Raw genomic sequence first — 18,194 nt, 5'->3', positions numbered from 1 at the left:
CCTTGTCACTGCCACTCGCTCGATGATTCCTGAACCACAAGCAGAACAGTACCTCATTAGACTTCCTTGCTCTGCATATTGCTTGCCCTTTAATACGGTACTCCCTCAGCGCGGCAGCGAGAAGAAACTAGGGGGAGGAGGCACACACATCAGTTGGTTCTTCTGGACTTCGCACATGGGTTGCACATTCCCCGTCCGCCTCTTCTTGCTTTTATGTCCTCGCTTAAATTATGAATACTGAATGTTGGGCTCCCCAGTGTATAGACATGTTGTCGTGGAGTTGGATGAATTGGTCCATAATTTTGAGCTACTGAATAAACATGTTACATTTACGCTACCAAAGATAAGTCAACCAGCGGATATCCGTTGACTAAGGGAAAAGGAACATCTAGGTTAGTCTGGAAAGAGCAAGAAACCACTTTGGGCCATGGCATGCTATTTACGTAAAGAGCTTAGGTAGCCAATCACAAGTCGTTAATACCCCTGCACCTAATCGACACTCCGGGAGGGGGTTTACATTTTCACGGTTTCGTACCCATATTGGCGGGGGACCTCTGTTCTGGGTGGCCTCGCGTCACGGCGGCCCTCATGTCGGAGAAGCCTCAACAACAACCCTATCACGACCCCTATAGCTGGTGTTCTCGTGGGAAACAGCTGTATTCGGGTGTGTATGTACGTCTAAAGAGAGAAGAAGGAGCGGGGATGCTCGAGAACTAAGATACTGTGTGCCGCGTTAAGAGGTCACGTGACGACACAACACACCCTAACGCACCATTCCAGCTCCACCGTGACTCTCTATCCCGGCTCTGCAGATACTCCTAGGAGTACTAAGGTTCGTAGGATGTATCACGTACAGGTGAGAGTCGTCGCATCTGCGGTTGACATATTGGCGGTCTGCACGAGTTGGGAGTCTGGGTGAAATAAAGGCAGAAACCCAACTGCGCCAGACCCAGGCAATCTCAGCGGCGTTTTCCCCCACGATTTTGAGCCAGCAAACCAGTTATCATACTACCGACTCACAATCAGCGAAATTATGTCAAGAACAGACGGCACACAGTCGTGTTCACTCCAGCAACAATTCCCGACGTCCCACCACGATTCTAAATGTCTGTCGAAGCCATAGATTCGCTCCATCTCTGGCTTACCGCACAGCCTTCCGGGCTCGACCCCGAGGCTCCAGGATATCGACCTACATCTTCAATAGAGCAGACGATTGCGATTGGATGTGCTTCGGGCCTCGTTTTCCTAATTACATCCAATCCGATAATATATAACGAGTGTAGAATAAAAAGCTATGACATGATTGCCAATCAACTCCAGTAAATAGTTTTGGGCCTTCACGAACACTTCCGGTGGACAGACTTTATGCATATAGCACTACCCATGACAAATATCGACTTCCGCTCTTATGAATTCATGCAATTTTGTAGGTTCTATGCTACGTATTTTTAAATTGAATAAAGGAATACACTTCGCAAGGCTACGGGCTTGCCCCCTTCTCATGAGCGACCAGAAATATTGTGCTGTGATAAGCTGTGATTCAATTGGCCCACGTAGTAATGAAATTGGCTGTGGCGGTGTGTCTGCCTAGGCGCAGCATGTCAGCTGGAACTTTGGAACGCATCAGCAGCAGCCAAGCTTAAGTCAAAGTGTTCTCCCATAGATTTAGGATTTGCATCTGCTCTCCCAAGCAAAATTAATGCTCTGACATGATGATTTCAACACTAGCGCTGAGGCCCGGCACGTGAGTTCCATCCAACCTTTGTTTTGGGGCGAGGCTCGGCTGAATTTGTCGCTCCGACTTATAGTAACGACCTGTGGGCATGTGCAGCCGCCAAGTTAAGCAACGAAGACAGAAGGAACATCAACTTTAGCTGTCCAGACAAACTCAACATCTTGTCAGACCTTCTCACGCTTACTGAAACGTCGAGGCGAGAGTGTGTTAATAAAAGATGGCGATATACCCGAAAGAGTGGAGAGACAATTGTATTCATAGACTTGTTTGGCAAGGTTGTCAAATGTGTCGATCTCTTCAAGCAGGTTGGGGATGCCGCTCTTCAGTATGACCCAGTCCATACTGCACTTCCCTGGGCTGGCGTCCGATTTCTTCTACAGGTCTGTGGCATCAAAACATAGAAAACATTGCTAAGATGTACCCAGATTGCGGTCAATGACTACACGAAATTTGCCTTTCTAGTCGATGGCGCAGCTTCAATATCTGAAATCATCTGTCGCTGTGCCATTTTTGAACACGTCTGCCTGCAGTCTGCTTCGACCGCAACCGACGAGCTTAAACGAGCCTTGGTTCAGTTGTACGCGGCTATCATGATCTATCTCTCGAAAGCAAAGAGCTATTTCGATCAAAACTCTGCAAGTCAGTATAGATGTTTCAACTTCAGGTTTTCTGCTTACAGGAACGGATAGAGCGTATCATTAAAAGTGGACTCCTTGCAAGTTCAGACCTCGACCCGTACTTTGGCGCCATTGCCACTGCGCAGGAAACCGTTGATCGTTGTTTAGCTCTCGTTGGCGTGCAAGGTCAGTCTGGTTTTGATAGGGGAATCCTCGTAACAGTTCCTCTGGGCTGACCGAACTCAGATCAGGTCGAGAGACACACAGAGTTGAAGCGCCTTCTCGAGCATATTGATAGTCCACTAAGACGGCTGACCGAGGATTTTGGAAGCGTTAAAGACGACTTGGCCCAAGCAAGGACTGGGGTTGATGAACTGGTCTCCTTTCACAGCGGTACAGATCTGCTGTTAACCTTTTCCGTTTTCAAAGATTTTTTTGCTGACGGTATCGTTCCTCAGATGAAAGCCTTCAGAAGATCTATAAATGGCTCTCGCCACTTGCCGGGGAATTCGAAAAAAAACAACAGGACACTTTTAGCCTCAAGGGCCGACAAGATAGGCTAGGATACTGGCTGCTCGGGACGACTGAATTCAAGAAGTGGATGAGTAGCACAGGAGAAATTTTGTGGTGTTGTGGAGAACGTATGACAGCTAACCTGACTAGCTCTGCTTGTTGACAGGAAACCCGCTAACTAAGGCATAGCTGGTATCGGCAAGACTGTGCTCGCGTAATGCACCATCCCTACATCAGCACTGGCTCTACAGAAACTAATTTGGCGAGTTTAGTTCGTTCGTTATTGATTCTTTACAGAGAAATCGGGAGAACCTTGACATTGGAATTGCATACATATACTGTAACTATAAGGATGTATCGAAACAGACACCGGTTAATCTGGTTGCAAATCTACTGCACCAGCTTGTCCTTCAGAAACCAATTCTACAACGAGAATTGACAGCCTTGCATAAAGGTCACAGCCGAACCAATACACGACCAACACAGGGCGAATGCACAAAACTGGCTCAAGCTGCAGCAGATTGCTTCTCTAAAGTCTGTATCGTCATCGATGCCTTGGATGAATGCCCAGAAGCCGACCAAGCCAGGCAGAGCTTACTGGAAGAAATCGGAAAGTTGAAACGCGTGAGTGTCTTAATCACCTCTCGGAATATACCAATTGAGAGTGAGCTGCGAAATGCTACTCGTCTGGATGTGCGAGCCGATGATTCAGATATAAAAAAATATCTTGAAGAGCGCATGTCAAGATCAAATCGAATAAAAAGGTTCGCTGAAAAGGATGCAACCTTATGTGAAGTTATCAAACATACTATCCTTGGAAAGGCTAAAGGGATGTGAGTTTGTCTTGTACCCGCATATATCTTTGGCAGGTATCCAAATGCCCACTAACGCAATTTGTAAAGGTTTCTACTGGCTTTCCTGTATCTGGAGTCGTTAATAAGCAAGACCAATTCACGTAGCCTTAAAGAGGCTCTAAATTCTTTGCCAGAAGGATTGGATGCAACATACGATGGAGCTATGGAGAGAATCAGGGCCCAGAGCTCCGACGAGTTTGAGCTAGCTAGAAAGGTTTTATACTGGATCAGCTATTCCTACAGACCGTTGGCAGTAAGGGAAATCCAAAACGCGCTAGCGATTAGGCCTGGTGACCATAACCTGGATGAAGATGGCTTTCCAGATGAAGAGATATTACTCTCTGTTTGCGCTGGCTTAGTCACTATTCAACGGGAAAGCCAGACAATCATTTTGGTACATCATACAGCCGAAGAATACTTCAAGCGCCAAGGCCTCAAACATTTCCCACACGCCCAGGCAGACATAGCGACCATTTGTTTGACGTACCTATCGTTCGATATCTTTAAGGAAGGTCCTTGCGCCAGTGACGAGGAGTTAGAGAAGCGACTCCAAACGTACCCATTCCTTAAATATGCAGCTATGTATTGGGGAAATCACTTCAGCCAGGATCTCGCAGAAAGCACGAAAGACTTAGTGCTAGGTTTTCTCGAGGAAGATTCGAAAGTCTCCTGCTCTATTCAAATCATCCATCAGGACATCCGCAAGCCACCTGGTGAGCAAAACCAGAGACACAAACGATTCAAAGACAGTCAACACTCGCTGCATGCTGTTCACAGATTATGGCTGGCTGCTTATTTTGGCTTGAGGGATATTATTTCAGTGATGTTAGAGAAGAAGGTAAATGTCTTGATGAAGACTGGCTATGGAGAGACGGCATTGCATCCTGCTGCCCGTTGCGGGAACGACGCCGTTCTACAGCTATTGCTCGGAGCTGGGGCTGACGTCAACGCAATAAATGAATCTAGAGATTCTCCACTATTAATTGCGACCGGACGGGGAGCCCGAGTAGTTGTGGTACAGATACTGCTAGAGATGGGGGCTGACGTCGTAGCGAAGGATCATAATGGAGTGACTGCGCTGCACCTTGCGGCCGAGGACGGGGACGGGGTGGTCGCCAAGCTACTGCTAGAGAAAGGGGCCAATATCGCAGTAAAGGATGAAGATGGGACAACAGCGCTGCACCTTGCAGCCGAGAACGGGCACGAAGCAGTGGTCCAGCTACTATTAAGGCAGAGTAGTGTCGATCTAGAGTCGAAAGATAAAGTTGGCTGGACTGCTTTATTTTTTGCTGCAGAGAATGGTCATGAGATAGTTATCCAGCTACTGCTCAAGAAAGGGGCCAATATCGCAGTAAAGGATAAAGATGGGACAACAGCACTGCACCTTGCAGCCGAGAACGGGCACGAAGCAGTGGTCCAGCTACTATTAAGGCAGAGTAGTATTGATCTAGAGTCGAAAGATAATGATGGCTGGACTGCTTTATTATTTGCTGCACAGAAAGGTCATGAGATAGTTATCCAGCTACTGCTCGATAAAGGGGCAGATATAGGGGCAAGGAATAACGATAGAGCGACAGCATTACACTGTGCAGCTAGCTGGGGGCACGAGGCAGTGGTCCGGCTACTATTAAGGCAGAATAGTATCGATCTAGAGTCGAAAGATAAAGTTGGCTGGACTGCTTTATTATTTGCTGCAGAGAATGGTCATGAGATAGTTATCGAGCTACTGCTCGAGAAAGGGGCCAATATCGCAGTAAAGGATAAAGATGGGACAACAGCGCTGCACCTTGCAGCCGAGAACGGGCACGAAGCAACAGTTCGACTATTGCTAGAGCAAGAGGGTATTAATCCAGAGTCGAAAGGCAAAGATGGACGGACGCCGCTATCGTGGGCGGCCTTCAACGGGCACAAAGAGGTGGTCCGGCTATTTCTAGAGCGCAAGGTGAATATTGATGCTAAAGATAATACTAGAGCGAGGGTGCTACACTCGACGACTAGGAGAGGGCATGAGGCGGTAGTCCGGCTGTTGCTTGAGAAAGGGGCGGATATGTAGCGAAGGCTGACGAGTTGGACGATGAGGAAAAGGACGACGAGGAAGAGGATGATGAGGAAGATTTCTAGAGTAGCTTAGATGTTCCTTTTCCCTTAGTCAACGGATATCCGCTGGTTGAATTATCTTTGGTAGCGTAAATGTAACATGTTTATTCAGTAATTTTAATCTTCTCAAAATCATGAACCAATTCATCCAACTCCACAACAACATGCCTATACACTGCCGCCCCAAGTTCGTGCGAACCCAAGTCAACATCTTCGCCAAAGTCACACCCAAGGCACTTCCGAACTATCTTCGCATGTCGAGGCCCAAGTATCGAACCCACAAGCCTGCTGTATTGATCCGCTTTGTCACATTCATTTTGGGGCTGAAGTTTTGGTCTGTTGCCCAAGCGAGAGAATGGGACCTGATATGCGAGCTCTAGGAAAATAATGCCCAAACGGAAAAGATAACGATTTCGAATTTGTATAGTGTTCTGGGCAACGGGTCGTATTTCGGACACATCCATGTTTTGGGTACAGGTGGGGCCGACTTTGACTTTCAAAAACGGCTGTGGAATCTTCTCTTGATCCACATCGGTGCAAGCAGCGCTGTTAGGTCTTAAGCCGAAGAACTCGATATCCTTGCCGTCCCAAGATTCGGTAAGAAGAGGAGTGGTGTGGAATTGAAGCACAAACAAGGCGAGGTGTCTTGCCAAACGGAGACATTCAAATACCGGTACTTGCTCCGTACGATCCCTCTCACCTATGCCCTTCACCCAGTCTTGAAGTGAGCAAGAAATTTCTGTGGCTTTCCTCTGGCTCTCAAAGTAAAGTTCATGAATCACGGGAGACCTTTCTAAGTGCCCAAAACAAGCTTTTGTACTATTTTCCGTCCCTTGGCCTCCAGAGATGTGAGAGATATGCGTGCAGAGATTGTGTGCGGTGCAGAAGTTTGGCCCAGGTCTCGACGACCTTGGTAGTCGTGGTGGTCCCATGACTTGCGTTTCTGAATTTGAGGACGCAGTACTTGTTGAACTCGACTGGCAGCCAAGGCAGGTTCCTCGCCCGTAAGTTGAAGAAGCTGAGAGTGACGAGGATGTTAGAGCTGCCGCATTTTCCACCCTGGGTCTTTTTTGCAGACTCGTGCATGTACAAGGATTTGATGCACGCTTTAGACTAGTCCCAAGTTGAGAGAAGACTTCCATTACGTCTCGTCTTTCCGTAGAAGCTTGATTTGGGTCCGACACACTTTCAAATATTGACCTCACCGCAAGCCACATGGTTTGGTGGCACCGGGCGGGATCTTCTGTTTTCCTGGACAAACCAATGCAAAAACGCACATCTGAGTTCTCCTGTAATTCTTCGCGCTGATCACATACAGGTCTCTCTACTTGTAGATGGGCTTGATGCTCCTCATGAACATAACATGCCAACTGCAAGGCTTCAACGAGATGAAGTGTGGCTTCCTGGACCCTTTGGCAGTGCTTAATAGCTTGCACAGATTTGGTCAACTGGGACTCTGAGATTGTGGGACGTAGAAGCTTGAGAGTTTGATCCGAGAGCGCTGTGAAGTCTTGATTCAAGTCTCGAACTTGTGGAAGGGAATCCTCAATATTGGACTGGGAGAAACAAAATTTGATCTTCCCCTTCAGTCGAGTTCGCCAGGCTTTCTTGGAAATAACGCCTGTCTAAATAAGTAGAGTTAGAATTCCAGACACTGGTTTCAGCCTGCTTATGGACTCACTGACTGCCAAAGACCAAAATCTTCGGTCTTTTTGTGTATTATACAGAGTTCATCCTCAATAGCTCGAATAACCTCAACGCATGCTTCTGCCGAACCCCGTAATTGCTGCTCCAATTGATTCTTTAAGGCATCCTCTGACAATTTCTCGTGTTCTAGAAGCTCTAACATTTGGTTCGCTATCTCGTGACCAGTGAGAGGGACAAGTAGAAGCTGGCACTGGGAGCGAAAAATTGTCTTTTGGGCCAGCAGTCGCCTTTGAAATCGAGAAAGTTCTCGAGCATAATCATTGAATCGTTGCAATGGATCAAGTACGACATCAAAATGTTCAAGGGCGGATACTAGAAGGGGAAGCACCCCAAGAACGAGACCGACTTCAGCGCCAGACATCTTAATAGTTGAAGTTGTGCTGTGAAGCAACCGCAAATGTTGGCAGGCTGGATTCCCACAATTTTATAGCTCAGCGAAGTTGAATCAGCCAGACAGATGCGAGTAAGCCTGCGAGAATGCCTGCATATTTGGACTCGAACTGTGGCGTGCATGCATATGTTGCCCGCAATATTTAGTTCTCCCGAGCCCTGCACATCGCCCGAGGCAGACTGGCCTGCAAGCAACCATCTCTCAACTCCCCCCTCAAGCCAAATATCTTGGATCTAGACAGCTCTACTGCAAAATCAACTCCCAGGTCGTACGTTTTCAGTCACATCCTGCCCAATTTCAGCATGAAAAGACATGATCGCCCGTACGGCTGCACGTTTGTAAACTGCAATAAGACTTTCGGTTCTAAAAATGACTGGAAAAGACACGAAAATTCCTAGCATTTTCACCTCGAAACCTGGCGCTGTGATGAAGAACGTCCAGAAGGAGGCCCGTGTGCGAGAGCATTCTATCGAAGACAAGTATTTCAAGAACACTTGGTAAATGCACACCAAAAGGAGGACGAGCATATCAAGTCTGCACTTAACAATTGTCGGATCGGTCGTAACTGCCAATCCCGCTTTTGGTGCGGTTTCTGTAATAAGCTTGTTGAGCTGAAGAGGAGGGGAGTTGACGCCTGGCACGAGCGCTTCGATCACATTGATGACCACTTCATGGGACGGCACAGTCTGCCAAAACAAAGCATCCAAGATTGGGTCCCCTTGGATAGTGACAAGCCGAAGCGTGATGTGGGGAGTCCTCACTCCTGTGGATCTCCAGGTGAAAAAGGATTTACTGAATCGGCTTCTTCGTCGACTGCTGTATCTCCAATATCCAAGTCGGCCGGGCCCAGCAGCCCATCTGGCATGAACAAAGCAAGCCACCCGTTGCCAGGGCAGAATGCAAATGCTGAATACCCGACTCCCGTTTCCACAGCTGGAAAATCCGCTATTCCATCAAAGATTCCGAATTTTTGGCATCACGACTTCGAAGAATCAGCCTCGGGAGCACCACGGCCGGAAGAGCTTGCGCAACTTGACGGAGATCTCGAGTCAACTGTCCCAACGGATCCAACGGAGCGCACCAAAAGTACTTGGGGAAACTCTAGCTTAAGTAAGTGGGCTGATCTTTATTTGCAGATATGTGAGTGCTTACACACTTCTCTAGAGTCATTCACTACAATTGATTCGAAACCAGGCGCAGCACTTAAGCTGAAAAGTCTTTCTGGAACCGCCCACAAACAGAAGTTACTTCCTATATCTTCTAACAAGACCAATATTCCGGTTGAGAAAGGGAATGCTTCTAGTAGCGGCATACCAGTACCAGCACTTGCTTCACTTGTTGCTAAGGGACACGAGGAAGGCTTCTTGTTGGGTGTTTATCACAAATGCTCCTCAATTCTCGCAAAAGCCGTGGCGATAATATTGAAACTGAAACCGAAAACAGAGATTCTCGATAAGAAGTCTGCAAGTATGCTAAGATCTAGCTCGGATCTTTTCTTCCTGTGGGGAGAAAACTTCCAGCCAGCAGACCTTGACTTCATAATGGAGTGGTCATGTGATTTGAAAGATGCCATCATACAGTATGTCATGGACATATCCGAAGCATTAATTAAAAGTAAGTTGTTCTTTCGAAAAACAAAAATCGAGTAGAGCTCTGTACTGAGAAAAGCAGGCAGTTTTTTTCAATTCTTGTCTGGTGGTATGCCTCCAATACAAGAGAAAGTAGAAGAACTTGTCGATTTCATTCGTCTCGGAGTAGGCTGGGACCTGGGTGTGGGAAATATACATCAAGAGGAGGAGCAGGAGGAAGAAGAAGAAGAAGAAGAAGAAGAAGATGATGATGTTGATGATAGCGGTGATGACGAAAGTTCTAGTAACGATGAAGAAGTGTATGATGATGCAGAGTGGGAGGATGAATCCGAAGATGAAGCTCTCAATTTTGCAAAAGATATTGACAATAGCGTGCGATGCTTGATGGACTTGATTCCATCTATGGAAAAAGTCAAAGCCTCCAGGGGAAGGAAAGATTGGAATCATCTAACGGGCACGAAATAGGAGTTATGGAGTTATGGACAGATACACTGCTCAGGCGGCGGAAGACGAATGTGCTGTCCATAGTTATACTGTGTATTTCAAAAAATGGTAGAAAGCTCTGAGTCTCTGCAAGCTGGAGGACTGGTAATAGTGACCCTTAACTGCATAGGTGCTGGCCATGCCGGTCATAGGAGCTTTGGATTGTGAGAGATGCCAGCTGCTAATGCTTGGCCAAAGGACTAAGCGAGTGTTGGTTGAGAACTACTGGTATTTGGATAAATTTAACTCGGGATCGTGAAGGGAATATATTGCAATAGGAAGTAGGAAGGTCATTGCGCAAGTGGAACGGGAACAACCAGCTTGCTTCTTCTACTCGGATATTCACACCGCTCGACGTTAAGAAGTGAATAAAGATAGTAACACTTTCCTTTCTATGCTTCTAGTAAGATGGAGGGAGAGGGATGCAGGAGAGAGACGCTAACGATAATGATAAAACGGGCATGACGAACGAGTAGAAGCGCCAAGATACAATTCTAGCTTCGAAGAAGAGAAAAGATATACTAGGACGTCTGTGGGAATATCTATACCGCTCTAATATATAGGATATAGTAGGCTTGTTACGAATGCGTGCCTAAGATGTGGGAATTCAACCGTTCAAAGGAAGGTTAACAGAACCCAAGAGTCGTTTTAAGTTTTAACAAAGACAGAATTCGTGCTTTCTTATTTCAGTCACTTCTCCCGTTTCAATCTGTAAATGCAAGTAGCAGTGATGCTCATTCTTAGACGACGATAAAACGGGCATAAAATTCGTAAAGGAGAGACAGGATACAAACCAAGCAAGAAGCAATATGGAGAAATATGTGGGCAAGTGCCCTCCTGGATACTTCTGCCATCTGCCTGGCCGCAATGTGCAGAAATCAGTCAACAAACAGTGACCTCGTGTCTTTAATATCGGCGTAAGGCTAGGTAACCAAAGGGAGGAGATGCTTGTTGCTATCATTATTATGCGACAAGGAGAGAGGGAGTGACAACAACAAGTTCTCGTCCGGACAAAGCTCCTAACGCTGTAGAGTAGGTGATGTTCACGAGGAGCGGGCGGGTTGTCTCTCTCCTTCTTGGATGTACCCCTGCTCTGCTCTGCTCCGTCGGGTTATAAGGCTCAATTGGCCATGGGTGGGTTGGCGCGGGCCAGGTAATATGTGGGATGGCGGCGACGGAGGTGGAGGGACAGGTGGAGTTAGTTGTTCTTAGAAGGTGGAATTAATTGCTTATCCGGGAGAATTAAGTACTACTAGTATTATACTAACTAGCATGACTCTGTGTTTTACGTTATAGACTCACAGGGTAGTGAATTTGCGTTAATTCCGGTTATGGTCGATGCTGGATTCGTGCAGATGGTTCCTAACACAGGGACTTTATTCTATGACTTGACTGTGCCTAGTACTGCGGTAGAGGAGAAGACCCACTATATAAAAGAGAATGAGATTCCGATCGTGAGTGGAATGTTATGACGATCTGGCATTTGGACTGGCATAGACGAAATGTTGAGAAAGGTCGGTATTAGTGAGATCTGGAAGAAAGACTGCTTGCCTAGATATTTGTAGGACTGCTTATTCAACGTATAGGATCCAGTCTGCAAATTGTGCAAACTTGCCACTGCTCATGAAAAAGAGGGTGGAACCTGTCCTTTCATTGTCCCTATGACAACATGGAAGGGATTGATAGTGAAAGAGTTTTATCCGGGCGTACGACAGGACGGCGTAGCGAGATGAGCCTCACTTTGTAGCCAGGAGTGCCAATATAAGAGGTTATGGAGGGGAGTGAAAGCTGCCGAAGTCATGCGTATGTGACGTGAGCTGCGTGAGAGACTTCCCGTCTAGAGATGAAAGGTCTGTGTTTCGATGTCGGATTCGTGCAGCCGGATCCCGGGCACGGTGATAAAATCATCGGAATTGGCACACTTGTGCTTTCCTGATGGAAAAAGGGATGCCTGTCAATGGCTTCACTAGATAACAAAGGTAAGTGTGTTTAAAGTGAGAGAACAGAATATGGATGTCATGCCGAGAAGGGTTCCCGAGGTCATTCCGTTTTGACACTCCTTTCTTCATCTTGAAGCTGACCGCAACCTCGGTTATTGTATCATTGATTATTAGAACATGTAGAATTTTGATGGAGAGGAGGGAGAGGATCAAGGTATGCTTTTCGGCTTGTCATTGTCTAGCTTCATGCCTAATATAATCTTGACTTCGGGGCAGTACTCCATAATGTGGTCGACTTGTTTTTGGTCGTCCCAGATCTATTTCTGTCAGCAAAACTCTTCTATCCAATAACCCCTCTTCCAGAAAGGGGATTTTAGGAAGGGAGCGAGAAAATAGCATACCTGCTCATGATGTACCCCCAACCAGCCCACATGATACCCCAACGGCTTCTCATCCCACACACTCTCTACACTAAACGTCTTACTAACCGTCGCATTCGGCATCTTCTTCCCCTCAAGCCTGTTCAACCTGTCACTCAACCATAAATCCTCCAGCGCTCCATCACCTATCTTCCTCTTCTCTTTCCCCAGAACCTTCACAATCTTCGACACCTTCCGCAAACTCAATCCCCCGTTCCCGCCATGTTGTGCAGTCTTTGACCAAGGCGCGCCAATCCAATCCCATTCTAGAAAGTCATTCAAAGTTGTGGGAGCGTTGGCGCAAAATATGGAATCGGGCTGGAAGACCAACAGGTGTTCGGCCGGGGAGAGAATATCGCGGTAGAGTTTGATATCGGTGAACATTTGGGAAATCGATTCGCGGTTCTTGAGGGTGTAGTTTGAGGGGAGGTCAAGGATTTGTAGTTTTCCGGAGGCTTCGAGACGTGGAATTAGAGGGGATGATCGTAAAGAGTGGATCGCGGAGGGCGAGCCCATGAATTTGAAGGTCCACTCGGGCGGGATTATGGATGTCATATGCGCGTAGAGGGCGGGGAGGTGCTTGAGGGGTCGGGTTTCGACGAGGAAGGCTACTTTTTTGGGGTCGTAGGGGGAGGGGGGAGGAGGTGGGGGCGGGCAGGCTGGTGGGGGAGGTGGTGCTGGACATTCTGCGGCTGGAGTTGGTTCGGGACAGGTTGTTGCGGATTCGTCGGGTATCTGTGCAGAGTCGGTGTGGTTGGAGTAAGAGAGCGTATTCCAGCAGCTGGCTCGAAGTCAGTACTGTATAGCCTTTCCCGCAGGAAGCTGGAAGTCCCTACACATAGTAGAACGCTAGAAAGCACACCAGTATCAACACCGCCGCGTTTGTGCTGAGATTTCTCCTGCCCTGCAACGGCCATGAACCCATTGCTGGGTTTGTCATCCCCCACGAAGGGAGGAAAGGGGCCGGAAACGGAGGAAGAGACAGGTGTCGTATTTTAGGAGACCTCTAAGCCTCTGAAAAAAAGGAAAGGAAACACTGTTCGGGGGGGTGGGGATGGACAGAAGAATGAGAGTGAAGGAAGGTAGAAGATGAAGAGTTGGAAAAGAGACGTGCTGCCATGCGGCTCCGATAATATAGCGTTGATCATCCCATCCCTTGTTAGTTGAGGGACGGGCAGGTTGAAAAATAGTCCGGCTCGCCCATGCATATCGATTTTTGAGGTTAGTACGCGCGGAGCCAGGCATTAGGGCCGATCTGATTCAGCTGAAACATGCCAAAGTGTGGCCCTATTGGGTGAGAAAATCAACATTCCTACCTCGGATTTCTTTCCATCGAGGGAGCGATTTTGCACTGAAGAGAGAAATTTCGTGCGTGAGGTCTTGATGTATCGTTCTCGTAAGTAACACAGAGCCGTTGAGCTTCTGTGTCTCCTGACGGCGTGTTGAAGTGCAGATGCAGCAGACGAAAAGGCTTACATTGAAGCAAACAGGGGGGGCGCCAGCGTCGTCATCCATTGCCAGGGCGCAAGGTATTCGCCCCCAAGCGGATTCGAAATGATGAGCTTGGGTGGCGATCGAGTTGTTCATGGGAAGAGGAAGAATGCCGTAGTTCTGGCTCATCCTGGACGAGACTCCAAAACTAAGACAAACGCAGCCTCAAATGCAACTCCAAAATTAAGCTTTGTCCATCGAAAAAGCTTGTTTCACGTGATGCTGCTGCGAGCCTGCGAGAGGGGTCACTGTGGTGTTGGTGTGGTTTCCCCAGCAACGCGCCAAGCTCGAACCTCGAAAGCAAACATCAACTGCGAACCGACCAGACCAGTTCAAGCTCCCTCACCAACTCACGACAACCCCGCCACGACGACACGCCAAAGACCAGACAAGCAAGATGTCTGTCTCCGAGGATCTCATCGATTTCGAGATCATCGAAAATCAGAAAGAAAATATCCAATCACTACCAGGAGGGCGATCAGCACGCGCCCTGGCCAGCATGTTTTCCCCCTCTCCTCTGCACAAGCTCATGACCCCAACACCATCCGACACGAAGAATCTCAACGATGCGCTCAGGCAAGAGTATGAGGCGGAATTGCTCAATATCTCCGAATCAGACGATCCTCTGGATATCTACGATCGCTATGTTCGATGGACACTCGACGCGTATCCTTCCGCACAAGCAACACCGGCTTCACAACTGCAGCCGCTTCTCGAGCGCGCAACAAAGGCCTTCCTCACATCCGCACAATACAAAAATGATCCAAGATACCTGAAAATGTGGATTCAATTCATTCGCTTCGTCTCTGATACCCCTCGCGAAACTTTTGCTTTCCTGGCTCGTCAAAACATTGGAGAGGGATTGGCATTATTCTACGAAGAGTTTGCTGCATGGCTCGAGGGTGCAGGACGATGGATACAGGCGGAAGAAGTCTACAAGATGGGAATTGAGAGGGAGGCACGACCAACTCCTCGATTGCTTCGAAAGTTCAGTGAGTTTCAGCAGCGATTCTCGCAGCGGCCAGAGGATAACAACGAGCCCTCCTCACCTGCACTGCCAACAGTCCGACCTGCACTTGCTGCAAAAATTGATCCATATGCTGCAGCTGCGCCTAGAGATCCACAAGCTCCGCGGCCCAATTCTGGTGTTGGCGGAACAGCGACTAAGAGTGGACGACAAAAACTCACCATCTTCTCAGATGCAGATAGTGCGGCACCGGCGGTGACAGCTGGTCGTGATACTAAAGGGTGGGAAAATATCGGATCATTGGCAGACCGAAAGAAGGAAAATGTGATCGAGCCGAAGCCCTGGGTAGGAGAGACTTTGAAAGCTGGAGGAAAGAAGAGTAGTACGAAAATCCCGGTCTTCAAGGATGAGGTATGTCAAATTTTTACTTCCCCTTTTCATGCAAATATTGATGATCACAGGACTAATGATTGTCGGTTACGGCGTTTTGTATTCAGTCTCTACCTCATTTCGATTATCCTCAAGTTACAGACCCTGCGCAACAACAAGTGACTGTGAATCAAAAAGGCCGGATTGAACGTATTTTTGTGAACCTTGAAGCCATATACCATACCCCGGAGATTGTTGGGAGCGAGTTGAGTTTGGAAGAATTGAGGGCTGGCCAACGAGGCTGGCTCTCGAAAGTTTGGCAACCTGAGATTCCTCCGAAGCAAAATCATGAAGACTCTCTGGACCCTCAGGATGGGACTGGGGAGTCTAATGTCAATACTGATGAGATTGTCCGAGAAGTCTCGGAGAAACTCGTAATTGCTCGTGATCCTGTTACGTTAGATGAGAATGGAGCAGCAAAAGAGGCTGGTCGTGAGGGCAGAGGTCGGAGAATGAAGATCAAAGAAGTCAATGAAACACAAATCAGTAGGTTACGGATTAATAGGCATGGAATTGATGCTGACAGATTTCTAGTCAAAGCAAAACTATCATCGCCATCGGGACCAAAGATGACGAAAAGGAAAAAGGAACAAACGATGACGCTGCATACTCGGGCAGCTACTGATGACATCTATGATCTTTTCAATCAGCCACTGAAGCCTGCTGAGGAGGAGGAGGAAGAAGAAGAAGAAAGCGACGACGACGATGATATGACGGACGGGGACTTCACGAGCGGCGGTGAGAGTACTGGAACAGGAAGACTCATCACAACTAGTGAAGCCGGAGATGATGAGACTTCTGATGTGAAGAGTGTTAGCGAATGGTCCGAATTCACAGCGAGGAAACATATTCCTAACGTCGACGATGAGGACGAAGATACTCGCGCTTCACGATTTACTGAAGCCGACGACGAAGATTTGGCACGGATCAAAGTTGAAATTCCTGAGGTGGATGAAGAGCTTGTCACTCCTTCGCCAGATCTCCCTCATACTACGAGAACTGTGTTTGTTCCGATACCTCCGGAAGATTACGAGGCGCCAACACGCCCGTATAGAGATCCAGCACAAGTATCTCAGAATCGTCTTCCTTTTATGACACCAATTGCGGAAAAGACGGAGTCATCTCTTGGCATGAATACAGTCAGAGAGGAAAAGGACTATTTGAACTTGACGACACCGAGCAAGGAGAATGGATCGAGGAAACCACCGGTACGGCCAATTGAAGGGCTCGATAGCAGCCCATTCAAAGACATTATCAGCGACTCAACTCCTGTTGAGAAGATTGCTCAACCACTACTCGGCAAGAAGTTGAAGACCAACACAACAGCAGCCATTGCAGCAAAAGTTCAATCAAGCGGCGGACCTCTGGCGAAGGAGATTGCAACCAAAGGCCCTATCATCAAAGACGCCCAATGCAATCCTGTTGATGACTACACTCGAGACATGATCTTTGCAGGTCTGCAACCTCCTCTCTCTACCTATGAAGGATTCTTCGAGCACAAGGAGAACAGGAGCCGCTCAGCAGAGATCAAGAAGTACGCCAAAGCAGCATCCAAACTCCACAAAAACGCAAGCGAAAAGACAATGACGAACATGGCCATGCCACCTATCTTGAAATTTCCCGGCACAGATAAACAATATATATTAAAGCGGGAGCTCGGTGCAGGCGCCTTCGCCCCCGTCTTCCTCATCGAGAACGTCGCCTCCGAAGACGACTCACTCGACGAGAACAACCCCGTGATGGGTAAAGGCGCCTTCGACGCCCACGGTCGCAAATCCCTCGAAGCCCTGAAGATGGAAGACCCGCCTACGGCTTGGGAATTCTACATCATGCGGCAAGCCAAGCGGCGTCTCGGCGTCTCCCGAGCCGCGGAGAGTATTATCAATGTGTACGAAATGCACCTTTATGCCGATGAGTGCTACCTGATTGAGGAATTTCGCGACCAGGGGACGCTGCTGGATGTCATTAATATCGCGAGAGCGGAACCGACGACGACTGGACCTGGGGTGATGGATGAGGTGTTGGTCATGTTCTTTGCTGTTGAACTTTTACGAACCATTGAAACTTTACACTCTAAAGGCATCATGCACGGCGATCTCAAAGCAGACAACTGCTTAGTCCGTCTCGACCTTATCCCGGATTCCGATGTCTGGAGCCCTAAGTATAGGAAAGACGGCACAGGAGGCTGGTCGAAAAAGGGCATAAGTCTGATTGACTTTGGTCGGGGCATCGATATGAAGGTTTTCAGACCCGATGTCCAGTTCATTGCGGATTGGAAAACTGGTCCTGCGGACTGCGCGGAGATGAGGGAGTGCAGGCCGTGGACTTGGCAGATTGATTACCATGGCCTCGCTGGTATCGTACACAGCATGTTGTTTGGGAAGTATATCGATACGGTGGCCGTCGCGGGTGGGGTTGGGGTTGCGGCGCAGAAGAAGTGGAAACTTAAAGAGGGATTCAAGCGGTATTGGCAGACGGAGATATGGGCCGAGTGTTTTGAGCTTTTGCTCAATCCGACGCAGTATACTGAGGCGGAGGAGGGGGGAAAGATGCCGGTACTGAAGGGGATGAAGGGTGTTAGGGAGAGGATGGAAACTTGGCTCGAGGGCAATGGGGAGAGAGGGGTGGGGCTGCAGGGGAACTTGAGGAAACTCGAGATGCAGATCGAGGCACGGAGACGGAAGTGAGAGGAGGCGCAAGAGACTATGCATGACTTGGAGTTCATTGTTCCAGCATTCTTGGGTCCTTTTGGGAGGTGTTGAGGTGTATTATTGTTCGCATTGTTACATACTTTCTTGATACCAGTCTCGTATAATGAAATGTTCAAACTGCCATTGATTCACCGTTGATTTTCGATTGACCTGACGTTCAGGGTCATGTTGGTGGGTATAAATTAAGTCGTTGCTCGCGAAATTCTAATCTCCATCGTAAGTCTTGTTGGGATAATCGTGCCAGGTGACTG

General features: G+C 48.1%; 5 protein-coding genes across 5 annotated transcripts; 3 read left to right on the top strand and 2 right to left on the bottom strand.

Moving 5' to 3' along the window:
• Positions 1-1,671: 1,671 nt before the first annotated feature.
• Positions 1,672-4,525, top strand: K444DRAFT_669346 (uncharacterized protein; the record flags this gene model as incomplete). Its single annotated transcript, XM_024887517.1, has 10 exons — positions 1,672-1,744; positions 1,809-2,115; positions 2,161-2,374; positions 2,425-2,538; positions 2,599-2,745; positions 2,811-2,993; positions 3,055-3,079; positions 3,138-3,698; positions 3,768-4,432; positions 4,497-4,525. Exons 1-10 carry the CDS (start codon positions 1,710-1,712, stop codon positions 4,523-4,525), a joined length of 2,280 nt encoding a protein of 759 aa, XP_024728497.1. The 5' UTR covers positions 1,672-1,709.
• A 1,115-nt stretch (positions 4,526-5,640) lies between these two features.
• On the bottom strand, positions 5,641-8,002 carry K444DRAFT_708091 (uncharacterized protein). The gene is made up of 2 exons (XM_024888176.1): positions 7,498-8,002; positions 5,641-7,441 (listed from the first exon to the last, which is right to left on the bottom strand). Exons 1-2 carry the CDS (start codon positions 7,882-7,884, stop codon positions 5,921-5,923), a joined length of 1,908 nt encoding a protein of 635 aa, XP_024728496.1. The 5' UTR covers positions 7,885-8,002; the 3' UTR covers positions 5,641-5,920.
• A 1,584-nt stretch (positions 8,003-9,586) lies between these two features.
• On the top strand, positions 9,587-10,026 carry K444DRAFT_620678 (uncharacterized protein). Its single transcript, XM_024881761.1, has one exon. It carries the CDS (start codon positions 9,615-9,617, stop codon positions 9,966-9,968), a length of 354 nt encoding a protein of 117 aa, XP_024728495.1. The 5' UTR covers positions 9,587-9,614; the 3' UTR covers positions 9,969-10,026.
• Positions 10,027-12,135: 2,109 nt separating this feature from the next.
• On the bottom strand, positions 12,136-12,984 carry K444DRAFT_543829 (uncharacterized protein; the record flags this gene model as incomplete). The annotated part of the gene is made up of 2 exons (XM_024875995.1): positions 12,136-12,243; positions 12,328-12,984. Coding segments are annotated over 2 exons (765 nt in total), but the record flags the coding sequence as incomplete, so codon positions are not given.
• Positions 12,985-14,148: 1,164 nt separating this feature from the next.
• On the top strand, positions 14,149-18,066 carry K444DRAFT_601940 (uncharacterized protein). The gene is made up of 3 exons (XM_024878703.1): positions 14,149-15,214; positions 15,301-15,718; positions 15,767-18,066. The coding sequence occupies exons 1-3, from the start codon at positions 14,234-14,236 to the stop codon at positions 17,917-17,919; spliced, it is 3,552 nt and encodes a 1,183-aa protein (XP_024728493.1). The 5' UTR covers positions 14,149-14,233; the 3' UTR covers positions 17,920-18,066.
• The last annotated feature ends 128 nt before the right edge of the window (positions 18,067-18,194 follow it).

Source organism: Hyaloscypha bicolor (genome assembly GCF_002865645.1).
Source record: "Hyaloscypha bicolor E unplaced genomic scaffold K444scaffold_182, whole genome shotgun sequence".
In the NCBI taxonomy this organism is placed as follows: Eukaryota; Fungi; Ascomycota; class Leotiomycetes; order Helotiales; family Hyaloscyphaceae; genus Hyaloscypha; species Hyaloscypha bicolor.
This window is presented reverse-complemented; position numbering and strand designations above follow the sequence as displayed.

Coding starts and splice junctions, on each gene's coding strand:
- K444DRAFT_601940 (XM_024878703.1), top strand. CDS start 14,234: ATGTCTGTCTCCGAGGATCTCATCGATTTCGAGATCATCGAAAATCAG. Junction 15,215..15,300: donor TCCCGGTCTTCAAGGATGAG/GTATGTCAAATT, acceptor TTTTGTATTCAG/TCTCTACCTCATTTCGATTA. Junction 15,719..15,766: donor AGTCAATGAAACACAAATCA/GTAGGTTACGGA, acceptor ACAGATTTCTAG/TCAAAGCAAAACTATCATCG.
- K444DRAFT_620678 (XM_024881761.1), top strand. CDS start 9,615: ATGCCTCCAATACAAGAGAAAGTAGAAGAACTTGTCGATTTCATTCGT.
- K444DRAFT_708091 (XM_024888176.1), bottom strand. CDS start 7,884: ATGTCTGGCGCTGAAGTCGGTCTCGTTCTTGGGGTGCTTCCCCTTCTA. Junction 7,442..7,497: donor ATTTTGGTCTTTGGCAGTCA/GTGAGTCCATAA, acceptor CTACTTATTTAG/ACAGGCGTTATTTCCAAGAA.